Source organism: Aotus nancymaae, unplaced genomic scaffold, assembly GCF_030222135.1.
Source record: "Aotus nancymaae isolate 86718 unplaced genomic scaffold, 86718_ANA_hifiasm-v0.15.2.pri h1tg000043l, whole genome shotgun sequence".
NCBI classification, from domain to species: domain Eukaryota; kingdom Metazoa; phylum Chordata; class Mammalia; order Primates; family Aotidae; genus Aotus; species Aotus nancymaae.
In genome coordinates, this window is record NW_026988457.1 from 13,253,347 (window position 1) to 13,275,129 (window position 21,783).

The 21,783-nt window shown below is 36.6% G+C and overlaps 1 protein-coding gene across 5 annotated transcripts in view; it reads right to left on the reverse strand.

Annotated features, from left to right (window-relative positions):
- ELF1 (E74 like ETS transcription factor 1) overlaps positions 1 to 21,783 on the reverse strand; it is a 107,609-nt gene that overhangs the window by 28,043 nt on the left and 57,783 nt on the right. For 3 of the 5 annotated variants that reach the window (XM_012476769.2, XM_064361772.1, XM_012476768.2), the window contains exon 2: positions 17,719 to 18,016. In XM_012476769.2, the coding sequence (XP_012332192.1) occupies positions 17,719 to 17,790 (72 nt within the window). In that variant the 5' untranslated portion in view covers positions 17,791 to 18,016. Of the gene's footprint in view, positions 1 to 15,710; positions 15,745 to 17,718; positions 18,017 to 18,593; positions 18,698 to 21,783 lie in introns of those variants that run through there. The other 2 variants (XM_012476767.3, XM_012476774.3) reach the window with 2 other exon arrangements.

A 21,783-nucleotide genomic window follows, 5' to 3' on the forward strand; every position in this document is an offset into this window, starting at 1 on the left:
ATCTGCCATGATCCTATTTCCAAATAGATCATAAAATCTTACCCACCTCAGTTATTTCTACACCACTTCAAACAGACCGTTGTCCAAGATTTATTTTAAAAATGGCTTCACTGGCCAGGGGCGGTAGCTCACACCAGTAATCCCAGCATTTTGGGAGCCGAGGAGGGCAGATCACAACGTCAGGAGATCGAGACCATCCTGGCTAACATGGTGAAACCCTGTCTCTACTAAAAATACGAAAAAATTGGCCGGATGTGGTGGCACACACCTGTATTCCCAGCTACTCAGGAGGCTGAGGCAGGACCATTGCTTGAACCTGGGAGGTGGAGGTTGCAGTGAGCTGAGATCGTGCCACTGTACTCCAGCCTGAGCGACACAGCGAGACTCCATCTCAAAAAACAAAACAACAACAACAAAAAAGGGCTTCAGGAAGATCACAGATATTCATAAAATAGCCACACTCCTAATAGTTAGCAATACGATGTTACCTACTTTTAAGAAATTAAGGTGTCGGCTGGGCGCAGTGGCTCATAACCGTAATCCCAGCACTTTGGGAGGCCGAGGCAGGTAGATCACCTGAGGTCTGGAGTTTGAGACCACCCTGGCCAACATGGAGAAACCCCATCTCTACTAAAAAATATAAAAATTAACTGGGCATGGTGGTGTGCGCCTCTAATCCTAGCTACTCAGGAGACTGAGGCATGAGAAGCTTGAACCTGGTAGGCGGAGGTTACAGTGAGCCGAGATTATGCCACTGCACCCCAGCCTGAATGACAGAGTGAGACTTCGTCTCAAGGAAAACAAAAAAAAAGAAATGAAGGTTTCAATGCTTCTTTGACACCTTAACAAAAACATTACATTCCACTTGACTGTAAAAAATGACCTCCCAAACACTTCTAAAAGCTCTCATCATTTAAATAATTAGATTAAGCATCTTTCCTATGTTTTATTTGAATCAGGAAATCTAATTAAATTCTACCAGTGCTTATCAATTTTCGCTGTACACATGGGGAAACATTTAAGAATATCAATATTTGACCCCAGGTAGGATAAAATAAATCAGATTATTTGGGGGTTGACCAGAGCCTGATATTAAAGCTCCCCAGGTGGGTCCAATTTGCATCCAGGCTTCAGAACCACTGCTCTAAAGAATGACAACATTCAAAACTGCATTCCCTCAGCGGAGTCAGCTCTAATTATTCTTGCCAAGAGCTGGGATATTAGTAATCCAAACAATTATATTTTTATATTATTAGATCTTCTGCTGTTTGTCACTTGCAGATTATTTTCCCCTTTGGCTTTGGAATAGAACCAAAATAAACCACAAACCATGGGGACAAGAGAGGGAAGATCTCCTGGAATTAAAATCTATCAAAGATCAGAGTTTCCAAAGCTTCAATACCTAGAAGCAAATTAAACTGTAGTGATAAAGTTTTTTTTAATTATTTTGTAACTTTCTGGAAGGTCTTAACAGCTCCAAAGTGATTTCCCCTTTCTATTAATTATAGATAAATTTAGGATATATGTTGAAAGCAAAATTTTAGCAAACGTTTTTGCAGCAATAATAATATTCAAACCAGTTTTAGCAGAAGAGTGTCACAGTTCCCCAAATTTCAACACTGTCTACGATATAGTTTCCACTTATTGTGGTTGATCACATATGTGGCAATACCATCAAGTTAAAAAGAGAAGGAAAGTGACCGATGTAAGCAGTACAATATGTGACTCCCCTAACTGGGCTTGCTTGTTCCTTTAGTATACCACAATCCAAGGTCCTACGTGGATATTTCAGAAATTATGAATCAGTCTTCCAACTTTATTAATAATTTTGTTCATCAGGGTTTTGGGTATCAAAAAGCACAAGAACTTTCATATAACTTGTTTGCCAAGTTTCTCTAACAAACAGCAGAACTTAATCTGGTGGATGCTGATTGTGAAACATCCTGTCAAAATCCTCTATAAAATAGTTTAAAATGAAATATCTACACAATATTTTCCCAAAACAAAAAGCAAGTTAAATTTAGTCTTTAACATTTCTCCAAAAGCAGGCACTACTTTTTAAAGGCGGGTACATAATGAGCACACCTTCAAGTAGTTCACGCAGTGTCTTTGCATTGAGGCAAGAAAACACTGAGAGGGGTCTGGAGCCTTACTCCTCCCATAGTCTTCAATGGCTCCCCTGGCTCCAAAGCCTCTCCAATAACCATACAAATTAAACACTGCACTTGCTATGAAAACACATCTTTGAGACACGTTCCTGTGCCCTGCCTTTGAATCAGACTGAAGCCCCAAGGCCTTATCCTGTGAACACACTGCTTTGAGGACTTCTGAATTATCCTTGAAATGACTTCCTTTTACATTTGGTTTAAAAAACAAAAACCCAGCACCTCGTTCTATTACAACATGATCTGACAATACCATGTAGCAAATGCACTACATATACACATGATGAACAGGGTGTAACAGTAAAAACTGAGGTTCTTATTTAAGGTAGGACTCCACCATGGCCTCGGTATTTGAACTCAGGCAAGTTATCCAGCCTCTCCAAGCTTTGGTTTCTATATCTATCCAAAATAATAATATTTTCTGGAGTTGTTGTAAGAATAACGTGTAAATAAATCATTTGTTATAACACATGGCATATAGCAAGCAACAAATAAAATGTTTTGATGATTAAAGCCCTTCAACATTTGATATGGAGAGAAATAAACACTCTCAAAAACTGACTTACTACAATCTCACATGGACAAGCATGGTTTTGTTTTTATTTTTTTGAGACAGGGTCTTGCTCTGTTGCCTAGGCTAGAGTGCAGTGGTGTGATCATAACTCACTGGAGCCATGAACTTCTGGGCTCATGCAATACTCCTGCCTCAGCCTCCCAAGCAGCTGGGACTATAGGCGCATGGCACCTTGTCTGGCTAATTTTTTAATTCTGGTAGAGATGAGGTCTCTCTATGTTGCCCAGGCTGGTCTTGAACTCCTAGGCTCAAGCAATCTTCTCTCACATTGGCCTCCCAAAGTGCTGGGATTACAGGTGTGAAACACTGTGCCTGGTCTTTTTGTTTACCAATTTTTTTTTTATTTATTATTTCTTTTGCTTTTGTTGACCTTTAAGCTCTGTTGGGACTTGATTTTGTTTTATTTTTAATGAGAATAGTCTTTTCAGAAAATCAGTGAACAAACATTAACCATCTACACTTAGTAACAACATTTAGCTTCAACTAAAAGCAAATGTTGATACATATATGTGTTCACTTTGGGAAAATCCATGAACTGTATGTATGCTTATTACCTATGACTATTTTTATATTTATGCTACACTTCAATAAGAAGTTTAAAAAGAAGAGGTCCACCTGATGTGAGAAACAAAATTTCAAAACATCTTTACAATACTATGATAGCATTCCTTCATTATCTCATATAAACCATGATAAAATTAAAGGAAATCTCTGCACACAGTGCATCTACACAGATAAACACACAAAAAACTAGGGTGACTGGTAAACAAAATGAAAAGTTGAAATCCTTTCAAAAAATCCCCATGGCACATTTTTAATAATTATCTTTGGGAATAAAAAATATGGAACATATTCATATTCCAAGAATATAAAACATCACTGCTTCCTTTCCATATAGTGCTCCTCCTCAATGGTTTCCACTGTTACTCATTTCCAAAGTGTATTTTAAATGATTTCAGGAATTGATGTATTATACAAAACAAGCTAGGATTGTGCAACAGATCTCCAAGGCCCAGTACAAAGTTTTCTGTGAAGAATTCTTCACAGCCAAATTATCCACAGCCAAATTCTCCACATACTTTAAAAAATCTGCCACTAAAACAGTTCCAAATATTTCTGTTGATTAACTCGAGCTCCCTATAAACACTTTCTATTCTTTTTTTTCTTTCAAGACAGGGTCTTGCTCTGTTGCCCAGGCTGGAGTGCAGTGGCACAATCACAGCTCGCTGTAGCCTTGACCTCTGGGGCTCAAGCAATCCTCCCACCTCAGGCATGTGCCACCACACCCAGCTAATTTTTGTGTTCTTTGTAGAGATGGGGTTTTGTCATGTTGCCCAGGCTGGTCTCGAACTCTGGGGCTTAAGCAATGTGTCCGCCTCAGCCTCCCAAAGTGCTGGGATTACTGATGTGAGCCACCACACCCAGGCTTTTATTCTTTATCATAAAATAAAAAGTAGTTTTAGCAACCAGGTAGAAAAGTCTATGTAGTTGTAGTACCCACTGCTCAACACATTGGTATAAATTATAAGAACATCATAGTTTTACTGACTACAGGTGTAGTACATGAATTTAGTTCTTAAAAATGTAATGCATAAATGTATTTGGGAAAAGGTAAAAAAAAATTGCACTAATCCTAGGTATAATCAACATAATAGACAATTTACTTAACAGTCTTCCATATTCTCTTTTTCCTTTATGGTTCTTTTTCTCTCTTATACCCTAGCATAATGGTTAAGAGTTTGGGCTCTCTCAAGTCAGAGTCAATTTCAATGCAAGTGTCACTTTACATTGTGTGTTTCCAGATAACATGCATTCCTTCAACCTCTTTTGATTTCTCATTATATGTGTTTTCCTTACTTGTAAAATGGGGATAACAAGAGTTGTCACACCATACAGGCTTATATAGATAATAATATAAAATGCTTATCACGGGCAGGGCCTGGCAAGGTAAGACACAATAAATGTTCATTCATTATTAAACAACATATTCATTTTTAGACTAGCCTAGTGTTTATATGTGTGTATGCACATTCTGCCAGGTTTCGGTATCAGTGTTATGTCAGCTTTGTAAAAATTGGTTGGGGAAACTCTCTCTGAACTCAAACTGTTTAAATTAGTTCATTAAATTTTTAAGACAAGGTCTCTGTCAGTGAGACTCCAGGCTAGAGTGCAGCGTCACAACCATGGTTCACTGCAGCCTCTACCTCCTAGGCTTGAAATCCTCCCACTTCTGCTTTCCAAGTAGCTGAGACCAGAGATACATGCCATCACATCACACTAATTTTTAAATTTTTTTTTGTAGAGATAGCGTCCTACTACGTTGCCGGGGCTGGTAAAGTTGAAAATAACTCACCCATGAAACTATTTGGGCCTATTGGTTTTGTGCACATGGGTATTGTTCCCTGGCAATTTCCTCAGTTTCTTTCATTGTTACTGGCACATTTTCATTCAAAGAAAAAAAAATCTACATTATTACCATTCCGAAAACGTAAAATATTCCAATGCATGAGCTCAAATGAGCTCAAAATCAAATCCCTATACTCTTCTGCATTATCCCACCAACTCTTAAAATATAAACAAACAAATCAAGTATTGTCAAGATTAAGGAGGAAATTACTGAACAGCTAAAAGACAAATTATCCTCTAGTTAATACTCTAAAAGACTGTTAGTAAATCAGAACTGGAATCCAGACTTATTTAGTAATTCAGCTAGGTTACTTTGAACAGTAATTATTCTGGATGCCTTTGTAACCCTGCCCTACAAGTCTATCATAGGTGAAAGATACTAATACAGGTCTTCTAGTTAGAAATAAAGTCAAGATAACATCATATTATAGAAAATGGGAAGAATACATTCTCCATCATACAGTGACTTGTAAGAATCCAATTATATGCAGAGAGACTGTAAACTACAAAGATCTGTACAAGATGTTAGGCAGTCTTATCTTCACACTGTATTCAAGACTAAGGCAAGTCATGTGTTCTTGACACAGAGGTTAACATCCAAAGCAGCATCTTTGGATGTTAACCTCTGTGCCAAGAACACATATGTGTCTCTATTAGCCTCCTCATTTCCCAGTGGCGTTCATTCTCCAATATCCTATTTTTTTTTTTTTGCAGACAGAGTCTCACGCTGTTGCCCATGCTGGAGTGCAATGGCGCAATCTCAGCTCGTTGGAACCTCTGCTTCCTGGGTTTAAGCAGTTCTCCTGCCTCAGCCTCCCAAGTAGCTGAAATAACAGGCGCCTGCCACCACATCCTGCTAATTTTTTTTTTTTGTATTTTTAATAGAGATGAGGTTTCACTATCTTGGCCAGGCTGGTCTTGAACATCCAATATCCTAATTTTTATGGATTATGTACCTGCTATAAATGTCACATAAGATAAACATGTGGCTTAATTAAGGGGAAAAAAGGATTCATGTGTCTGGTCATTGACATAGTACTTTGAACTAAAAGAACTCACTACAACACTGTGTAAAAAGTATTCTCTAGTCTCTGTCTTTGGGAGTTCTTCAATATAATAAACTATAAAATAGAATATAAAGTGGTACTCCTAATGTGGTGATGATGACGGAAACAGCTGCTATGTTAAGGGCATCATATGGCTTTATCCACATAATTCCCACAACACTAGGCTATAAATTATTACAACTTTCTAGTGAACCAGCCAGGAAGAACTGAAATCTGAACCCAGGCAATCTGACTCCAGATTTCACAAGTTTAACCACTATCAGTACAGGATCCTATAGATAAACCACTTAGAATGTATTACTAAGTCATAATGAAAGTCTCATCTAAATTAATGCTTGGATCAAAAATACATATATAAATTGATAGTTCTCTTCTATAGACCTACAGCTGAAATAAGTTTGTTTTACTTTTCTTCTTTTTGAGACAGTGTCTCATCTGTCACCCTGGCTACAGTGCATGGCAGGATCACAACTCACTGCAGCCCCCACCTCCCAGGCTCAACTGATCTTCCCACCTCAGCCTCCTGAGGAGATGTGACCACAGGCAGGCACCAAAACACCTGGAGATATACATACATATATATATATATTTTTTTAAAATAGAAGTGGGGTCTCCCTATGTTGCCCAGGCTTGTCTCAAACTCCTGGGCTCAAGCGATCTTACCGCCTTGGCTTCCCAAAGTGTTGGGATTACAGGCATGAACCATTGCGCCTGGCTGCTTCTGTTGGCTCCAGTCAGAAGGAGTGTTTCTGAAAAATCCCGGCTTCTCTCTTGCACAGCACCATCAAAAACATAAAGGTCTAAGTAAAATGGTCTTTTCTCCAGAATTCCCCAAGATAATGTTTGAGGTTCCATTAAAAACCCCTGTGGAGTTGTTTTTAACGAAGTCTAATCCTAGTGTAACTGTGTCATGAGAATTGGCTTTCTTTAGTCTTTGCCTAGATTTCTCTTTTTGTACCCAGGATAAATTACAATTTGTCCATGCATGTCAAAAAGTAAGAGTCAATGAGAATAATTTGTTTTTTTTACTGGAATGTCCACTTTAAAAGCTTAATAGTATTGGTAGGTTGTCTGTGTGCAGCTATATGTGAACAGAATTAGTTATGAGGTAAAGAAACAGGTAGATTTTGTGGGGGGGGGGGTGCAGTAAATTTTAACCAGGTGTAAATGTTTACTTACAAACTAAGTAGATTAATAAACATCACAGTAGTCACTATCAGTTTGATAAGTGTTTTAAACATGCAGATTCCGTATAACTCAAAGATTTTAAATAAAATCATAAAGGGGGAATTTCTGCTACTAGAAGATGGACTTTGACAAGAATCTTATACAGTATGTACACAGCAAAGAATAAAATGAGGCAAGGCATCCTTGAATAAAGGCAGTTTAGCTACAACAGAGCCTCTCTCAGAATTGAAAATTCATGCTACCTGCTCACAGGTATGCCAGAAATTAGTGGTACTACAAAAAAACTGAACAATGCCAGGGCAAACTACGTCAAAACAAATGTTAAGGGAAAATGCTCCCTTATAGTATAAGTCTACCAGATTTTTAAAATCTCAAGTCACAAGTTTATTGGCTTACTCTAGATCAAGCCAGCCATTCTAGATTATCAAAGGAAACATGTGACAACAAAGCAAAACAAAACCATCTGAATGAATTTGTGTAATTGGTATGCAAGTCACCAAAATCATTTTCGTCATCTCACTTACCCAGTTGAGTAACAGAGATTATCCAGTGAAAGACAAGAGCTTTTAAGGCTTTTTCTTGATTTATCTCAGGTCATTAATAGGAGGACTGTGGAACCAACAGCAACTGCTCTAACTATTGACTCCTTCCACATGTCATGCTATAGGTAACTGCATTGCATAAACATCTAATGTTCATAACCTTGGGAGGTAATTCTGTCATTTTTGGTGAAAGAAATAAAGCTCAGTGACATTTAAAAACTTGTCTAAAGTCACACAGCTACAGCAAGCTTCCCAAATTGATGTTTTTTATGCCATATCACACAGACTCCTGACTGACAAACATCAATTTTCATGATTCAATATCATGTCAAAGTTGAAGGCAGTGGACTGAACACATACTAATCAGTCACTGTTTAAATAATCATCTCTCATCTAAGTCTTTAAATAATAAATTATTTTCAAGTGTGTGCACTGAGAAAGGAAAGGGGAGGGAGGAGATTACGGTTAGTTGGGCCTCCCAGTAGCTCCACGGAACAATGGAAGTTTGTTCTAAATGTTCTTGTTATTATTTTGCACATGCCATGAAATAAAGTAGAATAGGGAAAATGCAGAAATCATGTAAAACCATAAAATATAATAAACTGTTAAACTGTTACCTAAAAGATCACCTTTTAGAAGATCAAAGTTTTTTCCTAACTTTAATCTTTGCATCATTCTGCTAATGTTTCCTGGTTTCCTATCTTCAGTACTTTCTCTCAATATCATATTAGTAGAAGCAGGTTAAACAGATCAGCTTACAAATGTTTTACCAGTCAAAATATTATAATGTAGCATTTCTAATAACAATTCCTTAGCAATTTTCCAAAAGAAGAATTGCTCTAATATTGACAATCGACAATTTTGGTTACTATTTCTAAAACACACGCACACACACACACACACACACACACTTTTCATCAGTACTCTATGTTGAAAATGATCCTTTTTTTAAAAAAAGACCAGTAACACTACCTGTTTATATAACTGCCTATCTTTTATGTGCTATGTGTTAACTGAAATGGAAAGACAAAAATTTTCAAGGTCACATAACAAAACTAAGACACATCAAAGGTGTCAAATGTTAGGGAGAAATTTTTTTTTTAAAGTTATATTTAGAAGCAACAGAGGTACTAATTTCCTTTTTTCAACTCAGCAAGGCTATTCTACTTTTTTAACCCAGCAAGGTTAGGTGATTATTTTCTGAAAGAAGTTGCCAACTCTATTTCCAACAAGAAATTGATAAACACAAACCTCATTAAAAAAATAGTGTTCTTTGAAAACGTGTACAGAATGGATAAAATGTGGTACATCCTTATGATAAAATATTATTTACAGTAATAAGAATGGAGTAGTGATACATGGCACACCACAGATGAACCTTGATAACAGGATGCCAAAGTAAAAGAAACCAGTCACAAGAGAGCACATATTCTATGATTCCACTTACTGTATCTGAATTGTCCAGAATAGGCAAACATACAGAGATAGAAAGTGGCTTAGTAGTTCCCAGGGGCTAGGAAGAGTGGGGAAGAACAGGTCATGACTGCTAACAGGTACAGATTTCCCTTTGGTGTGATAAACATGCCCTAAAATTGATTATGGAGATAGACATGCAATTCTGCACAAACTAAAAACCATTGATTTTTACACTTTAAGTAGATGGATTATATGGTATGTGAACTACATTGCAACAAAGCTGTTTTTTTTTTTTTTAAAAAAAAGGCATGCCAGGCATAAGAACCACCTACCTGTAATTATACTAACAAATTAGCTAGAATTAGTAACACTTTTTTGCCAAAATCATAAATGCAGAATACAGTAATTCTTCCACATTTTAAACTACTTTTCGCCACTTACGTGTTGCAGTGGCTAGCATTATTCAATTAGTGGTTGAAGGCACAGGCTGGGTTACATTTCCTAGCTTTATCACTTAGTAGCTATGAAATTACAGGCAAGTTACTTCTCTTCTCTGAGCCTCAGTTGACTCTTTTGCAGTGAGCATTAGGAGCACCTACTTCTTAAGATTGTTGTAAAGAATTAAATAGGATAATCCCTGTAAAGCACAGTGCATGGGGCAAGATGCTCAGTAAACAGTAGCTACTAAAATTCATCACTGAAAGTTTCTGGAGCCCATCTGGTCCATGTCCTACCCTATACAATGATCTCATCTTATTCATTTAAGGACGTTATCCCCGGGCCTCTGTGGAATGGCTGGGGAGCAGTTAAAGGAAGATTTTGCAAAAAAAGAGTAGTAAGTTCCTACTCTCCACACTGACTCCTCTTTCATAACAACTATCAGCTTCCTTGCTGCCAAGAATGGGTGAGGAGATAAGCCAAATGTTAGACCACAGGCAGGGCTGTCCCTTCACTTAACCTGAAGTGGGCCTCAGCCCTTAGCAAAGTCAGATCTACCCCAGAAGGCAATCAGGCTTGTACCTGCGTGCTCTAAGACATAACTCCTTTGATAAAGGCTTTTCCAAGTGTACTGAAAAGAAACAAGCAACCTCTGTATGTTAGTTTCACAAATGGCCAAGCTTATAATGGATTTCTTAAGTCTGATATGACAAGATCTAAAAAGAAGGCAACCAAAGCAGACAGAACCTGGAATTTTAGGCAAATAACAGAGGATCCACTGAGTCCATACACCAATCAATAGCCACATTCCAGCTTCCTGCCCTTCACATCACTGGTGCTGAGTAAGTTACACATTAAACACTATCAACTCATTCCTTATATCTTACTTTATGAGGTATATCTAATCTCTGACCTAACAGAATCCTACCATTCTAGTTGAAAAATGGCAGGCTGGTGTGACTTATCCTCTTAGGTACAGGAAATAGTATATAAGGAAAGAGGAAAGCTCTATATGAATGTTAAGTTTCTCTGATTTTTTTTTAGAAAAACAATTTCAATATACAACAGAGTAGACAGAAAAACAAAAGCATCCACAGGCCCACAACCAGATTTAATGTGAACAACTATCATTTAATGGATTTTATTTATGTACAATTTCAATGACAATCTTCAAAAGTTATTTGAAGTGTCTTCCACTAAAGGTACAACAGAACAGTTCCAGATACTTCAGAAAAAGGATTCTATGAACATCTGTTTCTGGTCTTAGAACTGTAGCGACATGGCTACACTGTCCCTGTATCCAATGAGAATGTGGTCAACAGGTCCTGGGAAAATGTATTCTGTAATCAAGATATCACCCTCTTATCATTCAGAGATCTTCTGATATGATAAGGATCATAAATGAACACATATATATCCCAGATCATCTACCAACAGGTAACTTATATCTATTTTTATAGCAGAGATCACTTATTCCACAAATTTTAAAAAGGAAAAAAATATTTAAGAGAACTCAATGATATTAAATGCTTTGGTAATATTAAGGGGAAAAAAAACAATCTCTTTCTTCAAATAATTTAGCACTTATTTGGGAAAATTAGTAATGTATATATGAAAATTTAACATGGCAAACGTGAGACTGATAATAAGCAGCATAGAAATAACAGGATAAAGTTGTTAATTCTTGAAGGAATGATTTCAGGATGAGTTCCTGGAAAAAGGATGTTTTGTTCTAAAATCTTGAAAGATTATTAGACTTAAACATGCAACAGGTATGAATGTGGGAGATCATTTCTCAGCAAACAGTAGGGAAGCAGGAAAGCATTTTGGAAAATTATATAGTGTGAACAGGCACACTGTGAAAAGCTTCTAACCGTAACTTAAGATGTTTGGACAGATAATGAAGTCAAGAGAATCCGTTAAAAGTTTTGGTACACTCTGCTGCTCTGGAACACCTCTTCTTCTTCATCTGTCAGATAAACTTTGAGATGCAGTTCAACTTCTGTGGCGACGCATTCCCAAAGTTACAATGCAGTCAATGGCTCCATTCTCAGTATCCACAGCACTTTGCATTTATCTCTATTACATTGAACAGTGCTTCCCAAACACTGCATGAAAAAAATCACTGGGCAGCTTGTATAAAAGACAGCAAGGCACTGTTAGTCTTTTTTTTTTTTTTTTTTTTTTGAGATGGAGTTTCACTCTTGTTGCACAGGTTGGAGTGCAATGGCGCAATCTCGGCTCACCGCAACCTCCATCTCCAGGGTTCATTCGATACTTTTGCCTCAACCTCCCGAGTAGCTAGGATTACAGGCATATGCCAACACGCCCAGCTCACTTTGTATTTTTAGCAGAAACGGGGTTTCTCCATGTTGGTCAGGCTGGTCTTGAACTCCCAACCTCAGGTGATCTGCCCTCCTCAGCCTCCCATTGCGGCCTCCCAAAGTGCTGGAATTACAGGCGTGAGCCATTGCGCCCGGCCAGCACTGTTACTCTCTAACCTTCAGGAATTAGCAGTCAGAGGAAGCCAATTTACACCCTAGAAAGGGAAGTGCTAACACTACTACTGGTCGTAGAACTGCAGTAACATGGCTACATTGTCCCTGCACCCAATTACAATGTGGACAATCTTATATTGTGATGAGAGTCTATAAAAATTTGTTGTTCCACATGTTCATTTTCTTCCTTGTCACCAAACTTCTCTCTAGACTTAAGTCTCTTAGGCATAAATGATTTGCCAGAAATTCTACTTTTAAAACCAATGACTGAAAAAAAATACAGTTTTTTTCACATAACGTATCAAAATTATTAAATAAACTCCTGGAACATTTAAGTAAATAGTCAGGTTTCCTTTCTTTAGAAACTTGTATCCATAGACTTCTGCTTGCTTCTTATTCTCACACATTTGCTGTGCTAACACGCTTGTTAAGGTCAAACCAAAGCACCATTGCATAAAAGGATATTGTTCTCAATACTGATGGTGTTGCTCTCCCATGGAAGTGCTTCATTCTCAGCTGCAAATATTCCCAGTTTAGAAGAGGCAGCAAGAACAGAGTTTTTTTTTTTTTTTTTTTTTTTTTTAATTGCATTTTAGGTTTTGGGGTACATGTGAAAAACATGCAAGGTTGTTGCATAGGTACATATGTGGCAGTGTGATTTGCTGCCTTCCTCCCCTTCACCTATATCTGGCATTTCTCCCCATGCTATCCCTCCCCAACTCCCCACCCCCCTCTATCCCCCCCTCTCCCCCCCAACAGACCCCAGTGTGTGATGCTCTCCTCCCCGTGTCCATGTGTTCTCATTGTTCAACACCCACCTATGAGTGAGAACATGTGGTGTTTGATTTTCTAAGAACAGAGTTTTAAGTTGTCAGCATCAACAGCATTGATATTTCCTTTCCAACAACCACCCCCATGACCCGTGCCATCACCACTCAAGAGTGCCAAGCAATTCTGAAAAAGAATATGAACTGAATATGGGATAATGATCAAAATGCTGGCAACCATATTAATAGTGTCAGCTTCTTTAGACTAATATAACTTAGGCCATAACTGAAAACAAAAAATATATTATAATCTGGTGCCTTCAAACAGTGATTTTATAAACAGCCAAACAAAATATATTATTTTAAAAATCATAAATACTTTTTAACTTTAAAAAGTTAAAATCCCAACAAGATTTTAATTTAGCTTAACAAGTTAACTCTAAAATTCATTCAAAATCTTATTCCAATTTGGGGGGAGGAGGATATCCTATTGGATATCAAATCTATAAACTGATTCTAATGAAAACAATGTGATACTGGCACAATATAAAACAGTTCAAGGAAGGAGAATACACTAGGGAAGTTCAAAACTGAAGCCTGTACACATGGTAATTTAGTATTAACAAAGGTGGTAGTTTAAGTGTGAAAAACATAAAACATTCAATAAATGGTGGAGGGCTAACACCACTATTTGGGGGAGTGAGGAAGGAATCTTCGGATCATGAATACCTCACATCATGCAAAACTAAACTTCGGATGGACTGAGGAGATAAAAATATGAAAGATACTAAAAGAAAATGTAAAGAGAATATACACTAATTTTAGAAGTGAGGAAAGCTTTCCTAAGCAGCAGGCAAAAAAGCCCCCAAAATTAATATTAATTTGTAATATTGATATATTTTATTAAAAACATTTAAAATTTCTATAGATAGCACCAGACTGGGAGAAAATATCAATGATTCTAATGTAATAATCATAATATTTAAAGAACTTCCACAGGGCAAAATGATATATTTGTAAGTAAATCAAAGAAAACTCTAATTGACAATAAATAAAATTTACAAATAATAAACTACCTCACCACTAGTAGTCAAAGAAATGCAAATCAAAACAGTAAAATGTCATTTCCACCCTAAAGACTGGCCAAATTAAAAAAAAAAAAAGATTTCTGTTGATAACGGTTTGGGAAATACACTATTAGGAGGAAATAACGCAGTCCCTCTCTTCCCCACTAACTTTTATTTTAGATTCAGAGGGTATATGCTCAAGTTTGTTATATGGGCAAATTGCTTGTTACATGAGATTTGCAGTATGATTGATCCCATCACCCAGGCAGTGAGCACAGTACCCAATAGTTAGTTTTTCAACCCTTGCCTGCTTCCCTCCTTCCTCCATCTAGTAGTCCCCAGTGGCTACTGTTTTCATCTTTATGGCCATGTAACACAGCCTTTTAAAAGAATTATCTGAGTTTATATTTTTAGTAAGCTCAGTAATTCTGTTTTTAGTAACCCGACAGATACAATCATATAAGTGTACGAAGATACACATGCACACACACACACACGACAAAATGATAGTGCTCAGTAAATATTAGCGATTAGCCAGAGATGTTTCTAAGAGCTTTAGAAACATCAACTCACTTAATTCTCACAGCAATCCTATAATTTAGCTTCCATAACTTTCATCCCCATTTTGCAGATGAGGAAACCAAGGCACAGAAAGGTTGAGTAACTCGCCCAAAGTCACAGAGATAGTATGCATCGGAGTCAGGATTCAACCGAGGCATTTCAACTTCAGTACCTGAGCTCTTAACCATCACTACCGCTAGGTAGATCTACTGCCGTCTAAACAAGGATGTTCACTGCAATACTGTACATCATAGCAAAATGCTGGTAACAGCCATGATCAGGAACTGTAAAATAGTTAATCGACTGCTCATCATGTAAAATAGTAAATGATGTAGAATCAACACACACACAAATATTTATAATACATTACATGAAAACAAATGAGACACAAAGAAGTAGCATAACTTCATTCATGTCTTAAAAGCAACCTCGGTATGCAGTTTTGTATGTATGTCTATTCAGACATTTGTTTGACAATTTGTTCAGACAATTGTTTAAAAAATTACACACAAAATATTGATACTTAATATTAGTTTCTTCTGGGAAGGAGAACAGGATTAGGGAGTAGGGGTGAAGAGAGGTTTTCCACTGGTTATTTATGTATCTTTGTGTTAGGTGACTTCTTTTATTAATATAAATGGCAAGTTACTGCTTTTCTATTAAAAACAAATTAAGCTAATAAGCAAACATGGAGGCAGAGCCCCAGGTGAGATAAGATGCTAATATCATCAACAGCACTGATCTAATCTCCTCTAAAGCAATTACATTTGCTATGCTGATGGCCACAGACTGAAGACGCTAAACCTCACCAAGAATTTTAAACATTTTGATGCTGATTATAACACAGTAAGATTGTCACACATTATTGCAAAAATATCTAAAACATAATTCATTAGTGAGAAATAAACTGGCTGAGTTCAAATTGTGGGTCTACTATTTATAGCTGTATGATTCCAGGAAAGTGACTTAACCTCTTGATATCCCAATTTCCTCATTATAAAATGGAGATATTAGTATTTACCTTATATGGTTAATACTTGTAAAATCCTTATTACCTGCACAAAATATAGATTCATTTTGTTAGACAAAAATAACTTAAGAAAATGCATATATACACATGCTGATGTTAAGCTAATAGTACCGTTTCCCTTTCCAAAGACATAAATAAACTCTGCAAAACAAAGTGTATCACACATAGTAAGCGTGTAAGTGTTGTTTTGCAAACCTTTTTTTTTTTTTTGAGACTGAGTCTCGTCTCGCTCTGTTGCCCAGGCTGGAGTGCAGTGACATGATCTTGGCTTACTGCAACCTCCGCCTCCCGGGTTCAAGCGATTCTCATGCCTCAGCCTCCTGAGTAGCTGGGACTACAGGTGCAAACCACCACGCCTGATTAATTTTTGTGTTTTTTAGTAGAGACGAAGTTTCACCATGTTGGCCAAGATGGTCTCAATCTCCTGAACACATGATCCACCCTCCTTGACCTCTCAAAGTGCTGGGATTACAGGCGTGAGCCACTTCGCCTGGCCTGCAAAACTTTTTTTAGGCTATGCAGACACATGTATGAATGTGGTACCACAATGTAAAATTCACTTCTCATAGTCCAAAGAATATCACTATATTCTTTGAGCATACCAGTGAGTGGTTTAGGGCTCTGTCCTCTGCTGCTACATCCCTAGATCAAACCTCACCACATCAAGCCTGGCATCTATAACAGCGTCTTTCATTTAAGAGGGCTGCAAAGTAAACACTCTGCTCGAACCTTAATATATGCACAAACATCCTGTCTTAGAACAAATTCAAAACACCTTTCTTCCTAAAGTATCTTTTCTATTGTCTCTAGATTAAATCCATATCACTATTAATATATTTTTAATAGAGACCAAGCAATCCTCTCCCTGAAACTTTTATCCTCCCCAGTCAAAGCTCATCCTGATGTTAAGGCAACTTAATCTAAATCCTCACTGTTTGTAGGTTTATTTATAAACTTTTTGTTCTGTCACTTCGATGGACAACACAGCTAAAAAAAAATTTAATTTTATACAAATCATTAAATTAACTCTGCCAAATAAGAATTTTATTATTTGTAGTAACTACATTTCCAGAATAAAGGCATTACATATTATAATTGGCCTATTCAAATTAGGTGTTTAGTATTAGGCTTATTTCAGTAATAAATCAACTTTAGGCTGGTTCTCAAAATATTTTTCCTAGTATCCTGCCTGAGTCTCTCCAACATGTACACTATTTCTCCCGTATCATGTCTGATACTTCCCATATAACTTGTTTGAAAAAGAAGTTAATTGTAAAGTCCCAAGAAACTCTAGCCTTGTTCCAGTTTGTGCGCGTGTGTGGGTGTGTGTGTGTGTGTGTGTGTGTGTGTGTGTGTGTGTTGGGGGGAGGGGGGAAGGAGACTAAAATTAATCTTAGATCTTTTACACAATATCTCCTAGATCTTTTTTATATACTGAAAACAGTAATTTGCATATCTTGTATAAATTCACTGAAAGCCAATTTAGAAATTCTTCAGTTCAATCCCCTCATTCTACAGATGATGAAATCTAGATCTAGAGAAGTTAAGTAACTTCCTCAGAGTCACATGCTTTGGACTGAAATGTATGATTATGTGACCGCTAACACTGTCTCATCTACTTGAAGAAGTGGTCCATGATTACGAACATTAATTAACCACATACATTAAATGGTGGTATATGTCCTAGAACTTTTCAAAGTACTCAAAAATAATTACTTAAGGCATTTAGAGTTAAGTTTCATTTTACAGAAAAACAAGCTAAATCCTAAAAGTATTACTTCCTTGTTACTATATCAAAGTTAAGGATAAGATTTATTCTTAATGAATTAACTGGTACTTAAAACACAGTATCGTACTTCCTCCAAATATCCAAATATTTCATTTCTAAATTTTTACTTTAATAAAGTTTCTCTTATTGTCTTTTTTTAAAAAAATTTCTGATACTAATGTTAAAATCATAATAAATTCATTAAAATAAAATTTTCTCTGAATCTCATACCTGCCGTTCATCCTCCATGATGTTACTAGCAAATTCAAATACTAGGTCGTTCTGTTGGACAACAGCAGCCATAATAAAGCATTCCCTTAGATCCACATGAGAAAAATTCCAAACAGGTTCATGTATCAGGCAGAAAAATCCAGTGACTGATTTGGGTAAAAACCCTCAGCTCTGTCTGTGAAGTTACTGTATACTCAAGTTTTCTTTAGGGAAGGTGCTTCAGTTTTCTTGGTTCATTGATATTCTAGTCAAATTCAGACAATTTTTCTGAAATTTTTCTTCTCTCAAGCTTCTTGGCCTAAAAAAACAAAAGCTTAAATTAGTTACGAAAAAGCAATCCCCACTTAGAATATAATAACTGATACAGAGGGCAGTATCGCCAAAGAATTTTTTTGTTATTAATATTTTTAAATAAATTCAATGACTAATGAAAATAATGCTCTTTTTAAAAAGTTACGTATTTTCTTTGAAGACACTGCTCCTGCTAAGATCATTCTCATTACTGAAAATTATGCCTCTCTCCCCCTAATCCCCAGTTAAACTACTGTAAAAATATTCAATTTTTTTTTTAAAAAACACACACAAAAAAACCCAACAACAATAATGAGAGTTGTCATCACAATAAAGGATATATAAACAATTTCCTTCTTTTTACCAACTCAGCAGAGGACATACACAGAAACTGCTACCCCACGAGTAATTTCATAACGTATATTTTCACCTTTAATAGAGGATTTATATAAAGATTTAAAATCTAATACATTTAAAGTTTAGTAAGAACTGTTTTTAAATCTTTTAAAAATAAGCAGAAATTAAAGCCCACTCTTTCTGTTCTTTAAAAAGGCTTCTGATAAGTAGAATGTTTTAAAAATTACCATGCTAAAGTCTGTCTTCAGTGGCTTCTTTTTTAATGCACTGAAATGTATTCTTATCTCTAGCATAGGCTTGCAAGCAACAGGAAGGAAACAGCACTTGACCACGTCATGGCAAATTAGAACATGCAAAGAACTGCACTTTACAATAGTAGAAAAACAGAAACGCAACTTAGCAGTGAAAACAATTTCACAACGAAGAAAGAAAGGCTTTTAAAATATTGGCCAAAGATGTTTGCCTATTTTTTTTAAAAAGTTATAGATACTAATAGAAGGAAAAGGAAAAAATTCTTTAGGTGTTTATCACAATCTTATTAAATTTTCATCAAATGATTATGGCCATAAACGTGGCATGAAAAGACAAAGATATAAAAATATCACATTAAGTAACATCTAGTTCTTTGAATTACCATTTATAATTTTAATACAAACACTTTAAAAAAGAAGTTGACTCCAAGGAAAGGATGGCCAGTAATTTCCTAATAATTTAAAGAGACAAGTTTGGGGATTGAAGCTGACCTGGTGAATCAGTTTCCCTGAAAATGTAAATCCAGCTAGTAAGTGCTAGCCAAATCACTTAATCATCTCCTAATTTCTGTAAAGACAAGTCCCTATGCGTTCTGGGCTTTCACAGCCATCATGGATGATTGTGATTTTCCCAGTAGGAACTCAAAATAAAGTAAGAATTAAGAATCCAAGTCAGATGATATTTCTACTTACTACACCAAATTCCAAACCAGCAAATTTCCCACTCTCATCCATTCCCTTTTAACAGCAAGTTCAACTCCAAATGTATTTTTAGCACATTCAGGTGGTTTTTGAGCAATGTACCATATCTAGAAGAGGAAAAAAGTGTTTTGATCTAAATTGATCACAGATAGACATATTTGGCCTTGTACAGGTATTATTTACAATACCTTTTTCCTTAAATTATTATCCAACCCAACTCCTCTATAGCAGGCCTGCCTAATGTTCCTCCACACAAACTATTCAATCTTGCCTCTTTTCTCAACTTCTGTTATTTCCCATGCCTGCAATATACACCCACTTCTACTTGCCAGCATTCAATCCCATCTTTTCCACTCAATACTCAAGCCCCATTTATTTCACAAAGCCTCCCAACATCTCTGCCTCAAACTATAAGGGCTGCTCCCTTCAAAAACACAGCAATTACTGCCAGTACAACCAATCTAGCATTCACTGTAGTACACTGTCTCAAATTTGAAAACTGTGTCCCTTTAATTCAAGTGAATACATGTTTGAGTGCCAATTATTTGCAAGGCAATGTGCCATGCACCAAGACAACTGAAGCAAAACCTCTTCTGGGGAAATAACCTTTGTCTAAAATTTCTTCTGTATTTCCCAAACCTGTGTGCCCACAGTGATGACAAAAAGGATTACACTGATAACAGATACTGTTTTAAATATCTTATCAGGTCAGGCATGGTGGCTTACAGCTGTAACACCAGCATTTTGGGAGGCTGGTAGGGAAGAAGTCACTTGAGACTAGGAGTTTGAGACCAGCCAGGGCAACATAGCAAGACCTCATCTCTACAAAAAAACAAAAAATTAGCCAGCTGTGTTGGTGTGTGTGCACTTGTGATGCTAGATACTCAGGAGGCTGAGGCAGGAGGCTCGCGTGAGCCCAGGAGTTCAAGGCTGCAGTGAGCCATGACTGCCACTGCACTCCAGCTTGCGTTACATAGTGAGAGTCTGTGTTTAATTAATAAATATCATTAGATATTTAAACTATTTCTACAAATATCCTTTATTTAAAAAAAGAATGACTAACGTATTCCTGATAAAGAGGAAACTATTATCATAAGTTTGAAAAGCCATAGTAAGAAAATATAACCAGAATCAAAGGCTGTTTGCTGATACAGAAGTTTCTCTGTAAAAGATTAGGTTCCAAAAGGCTATTTCAAAACCCATTTGTTCATAAATGCAAAATGACATTGTCCCAATGGCCAATGTGAATACATCTATGGAAATTTAAGTTTTACTTTCTTTTTGACTGCTATCATGTGCTTTTTTGTATCAGCACTTCCACACTGCTACTGTGCTTTAACAGTTATCTTTCAGAAATCTCAAAAATCAGAATAAGCAATCAATATACGCACACCTTACAGTACATACTAAAAACCAACAGTAATAAATCAAAACTGAAAATGGCTCCCTACAATCACAAGCCACTTATTGAAGCAGAAAAAGACACCTTTGCTCGCATGTAGCTTTTGCTCATTTCTATAGAGAAGTCCATAAACTGAAAATGTGTAAGTAAAGAAAAGCATTTTATTGGCTTAATCATGTCTTTGATGCTGTCATCTTTCCTGCTCCTCTTTCTCTCCCCTGTGTACTTATATACCCTATAGCATCAAGGAGATTCTTGAGAATACATTTTCTGATACCTGATCCAGAGGGAGCGCCTGTAGATATCAAAGATACTTAAACTACAAAGCTCAGGTATCTTACAATTTTTTTCAGCTACAGACAAGACTGAAGATTTAAATTAATGATTCCATTTTTCATTAGTAAATTGGGGTGGCCAAGTTCTTACAGTCTACAAGAAAAACAGAACTAAAACTAGAATTCTTGTTTCCTAAATCAGGACTCTCTCTAAAACTATACAGCCAGGCCTCTAAATCCACCACACTCCTTTCTGCTCTAACAGTTTATAATACAGATTAAGTAAACACATATATCAAAAAAATTTTAACTCTCCATCTCTAGGTTCAGCTTCTGAGCTCCAAATCCAGTCACCAAATTGTCCATCAGACAAGTCTACATCAGTGCCCCTTGAAGTCAGTGTGTAAAAAACATGTCCAAAACTAAACACATCATCTAATTCCTCAAATACGCTCTTAGATAGGAAAAAAATATGGGCACTCAGAGTAGAAAGAGGGCATCCAGGCAGGCATCTATCAGATAAAAAATCTGAGGCTGGTTCAAATGTCTCTTAATTGGGTCATATTTTATTCTCCGAGGAGACATGCTATACAGGAATACTTATCAACAAGGTTCCTAACCTCTCATCCCCAAAACAAGCTTTGTAGTTAAGGTAAAATAGTAACACAAAGCAGTTCAGAGAACAGGCTCTGGAGTCAGACTGCTTGGGTGCCAATCTTCTGCAGTGTGACCTTGGACAAGTTACTTACTTGGTGTCTCAGTCTCCTCGTTCCATAATATAGGTAGT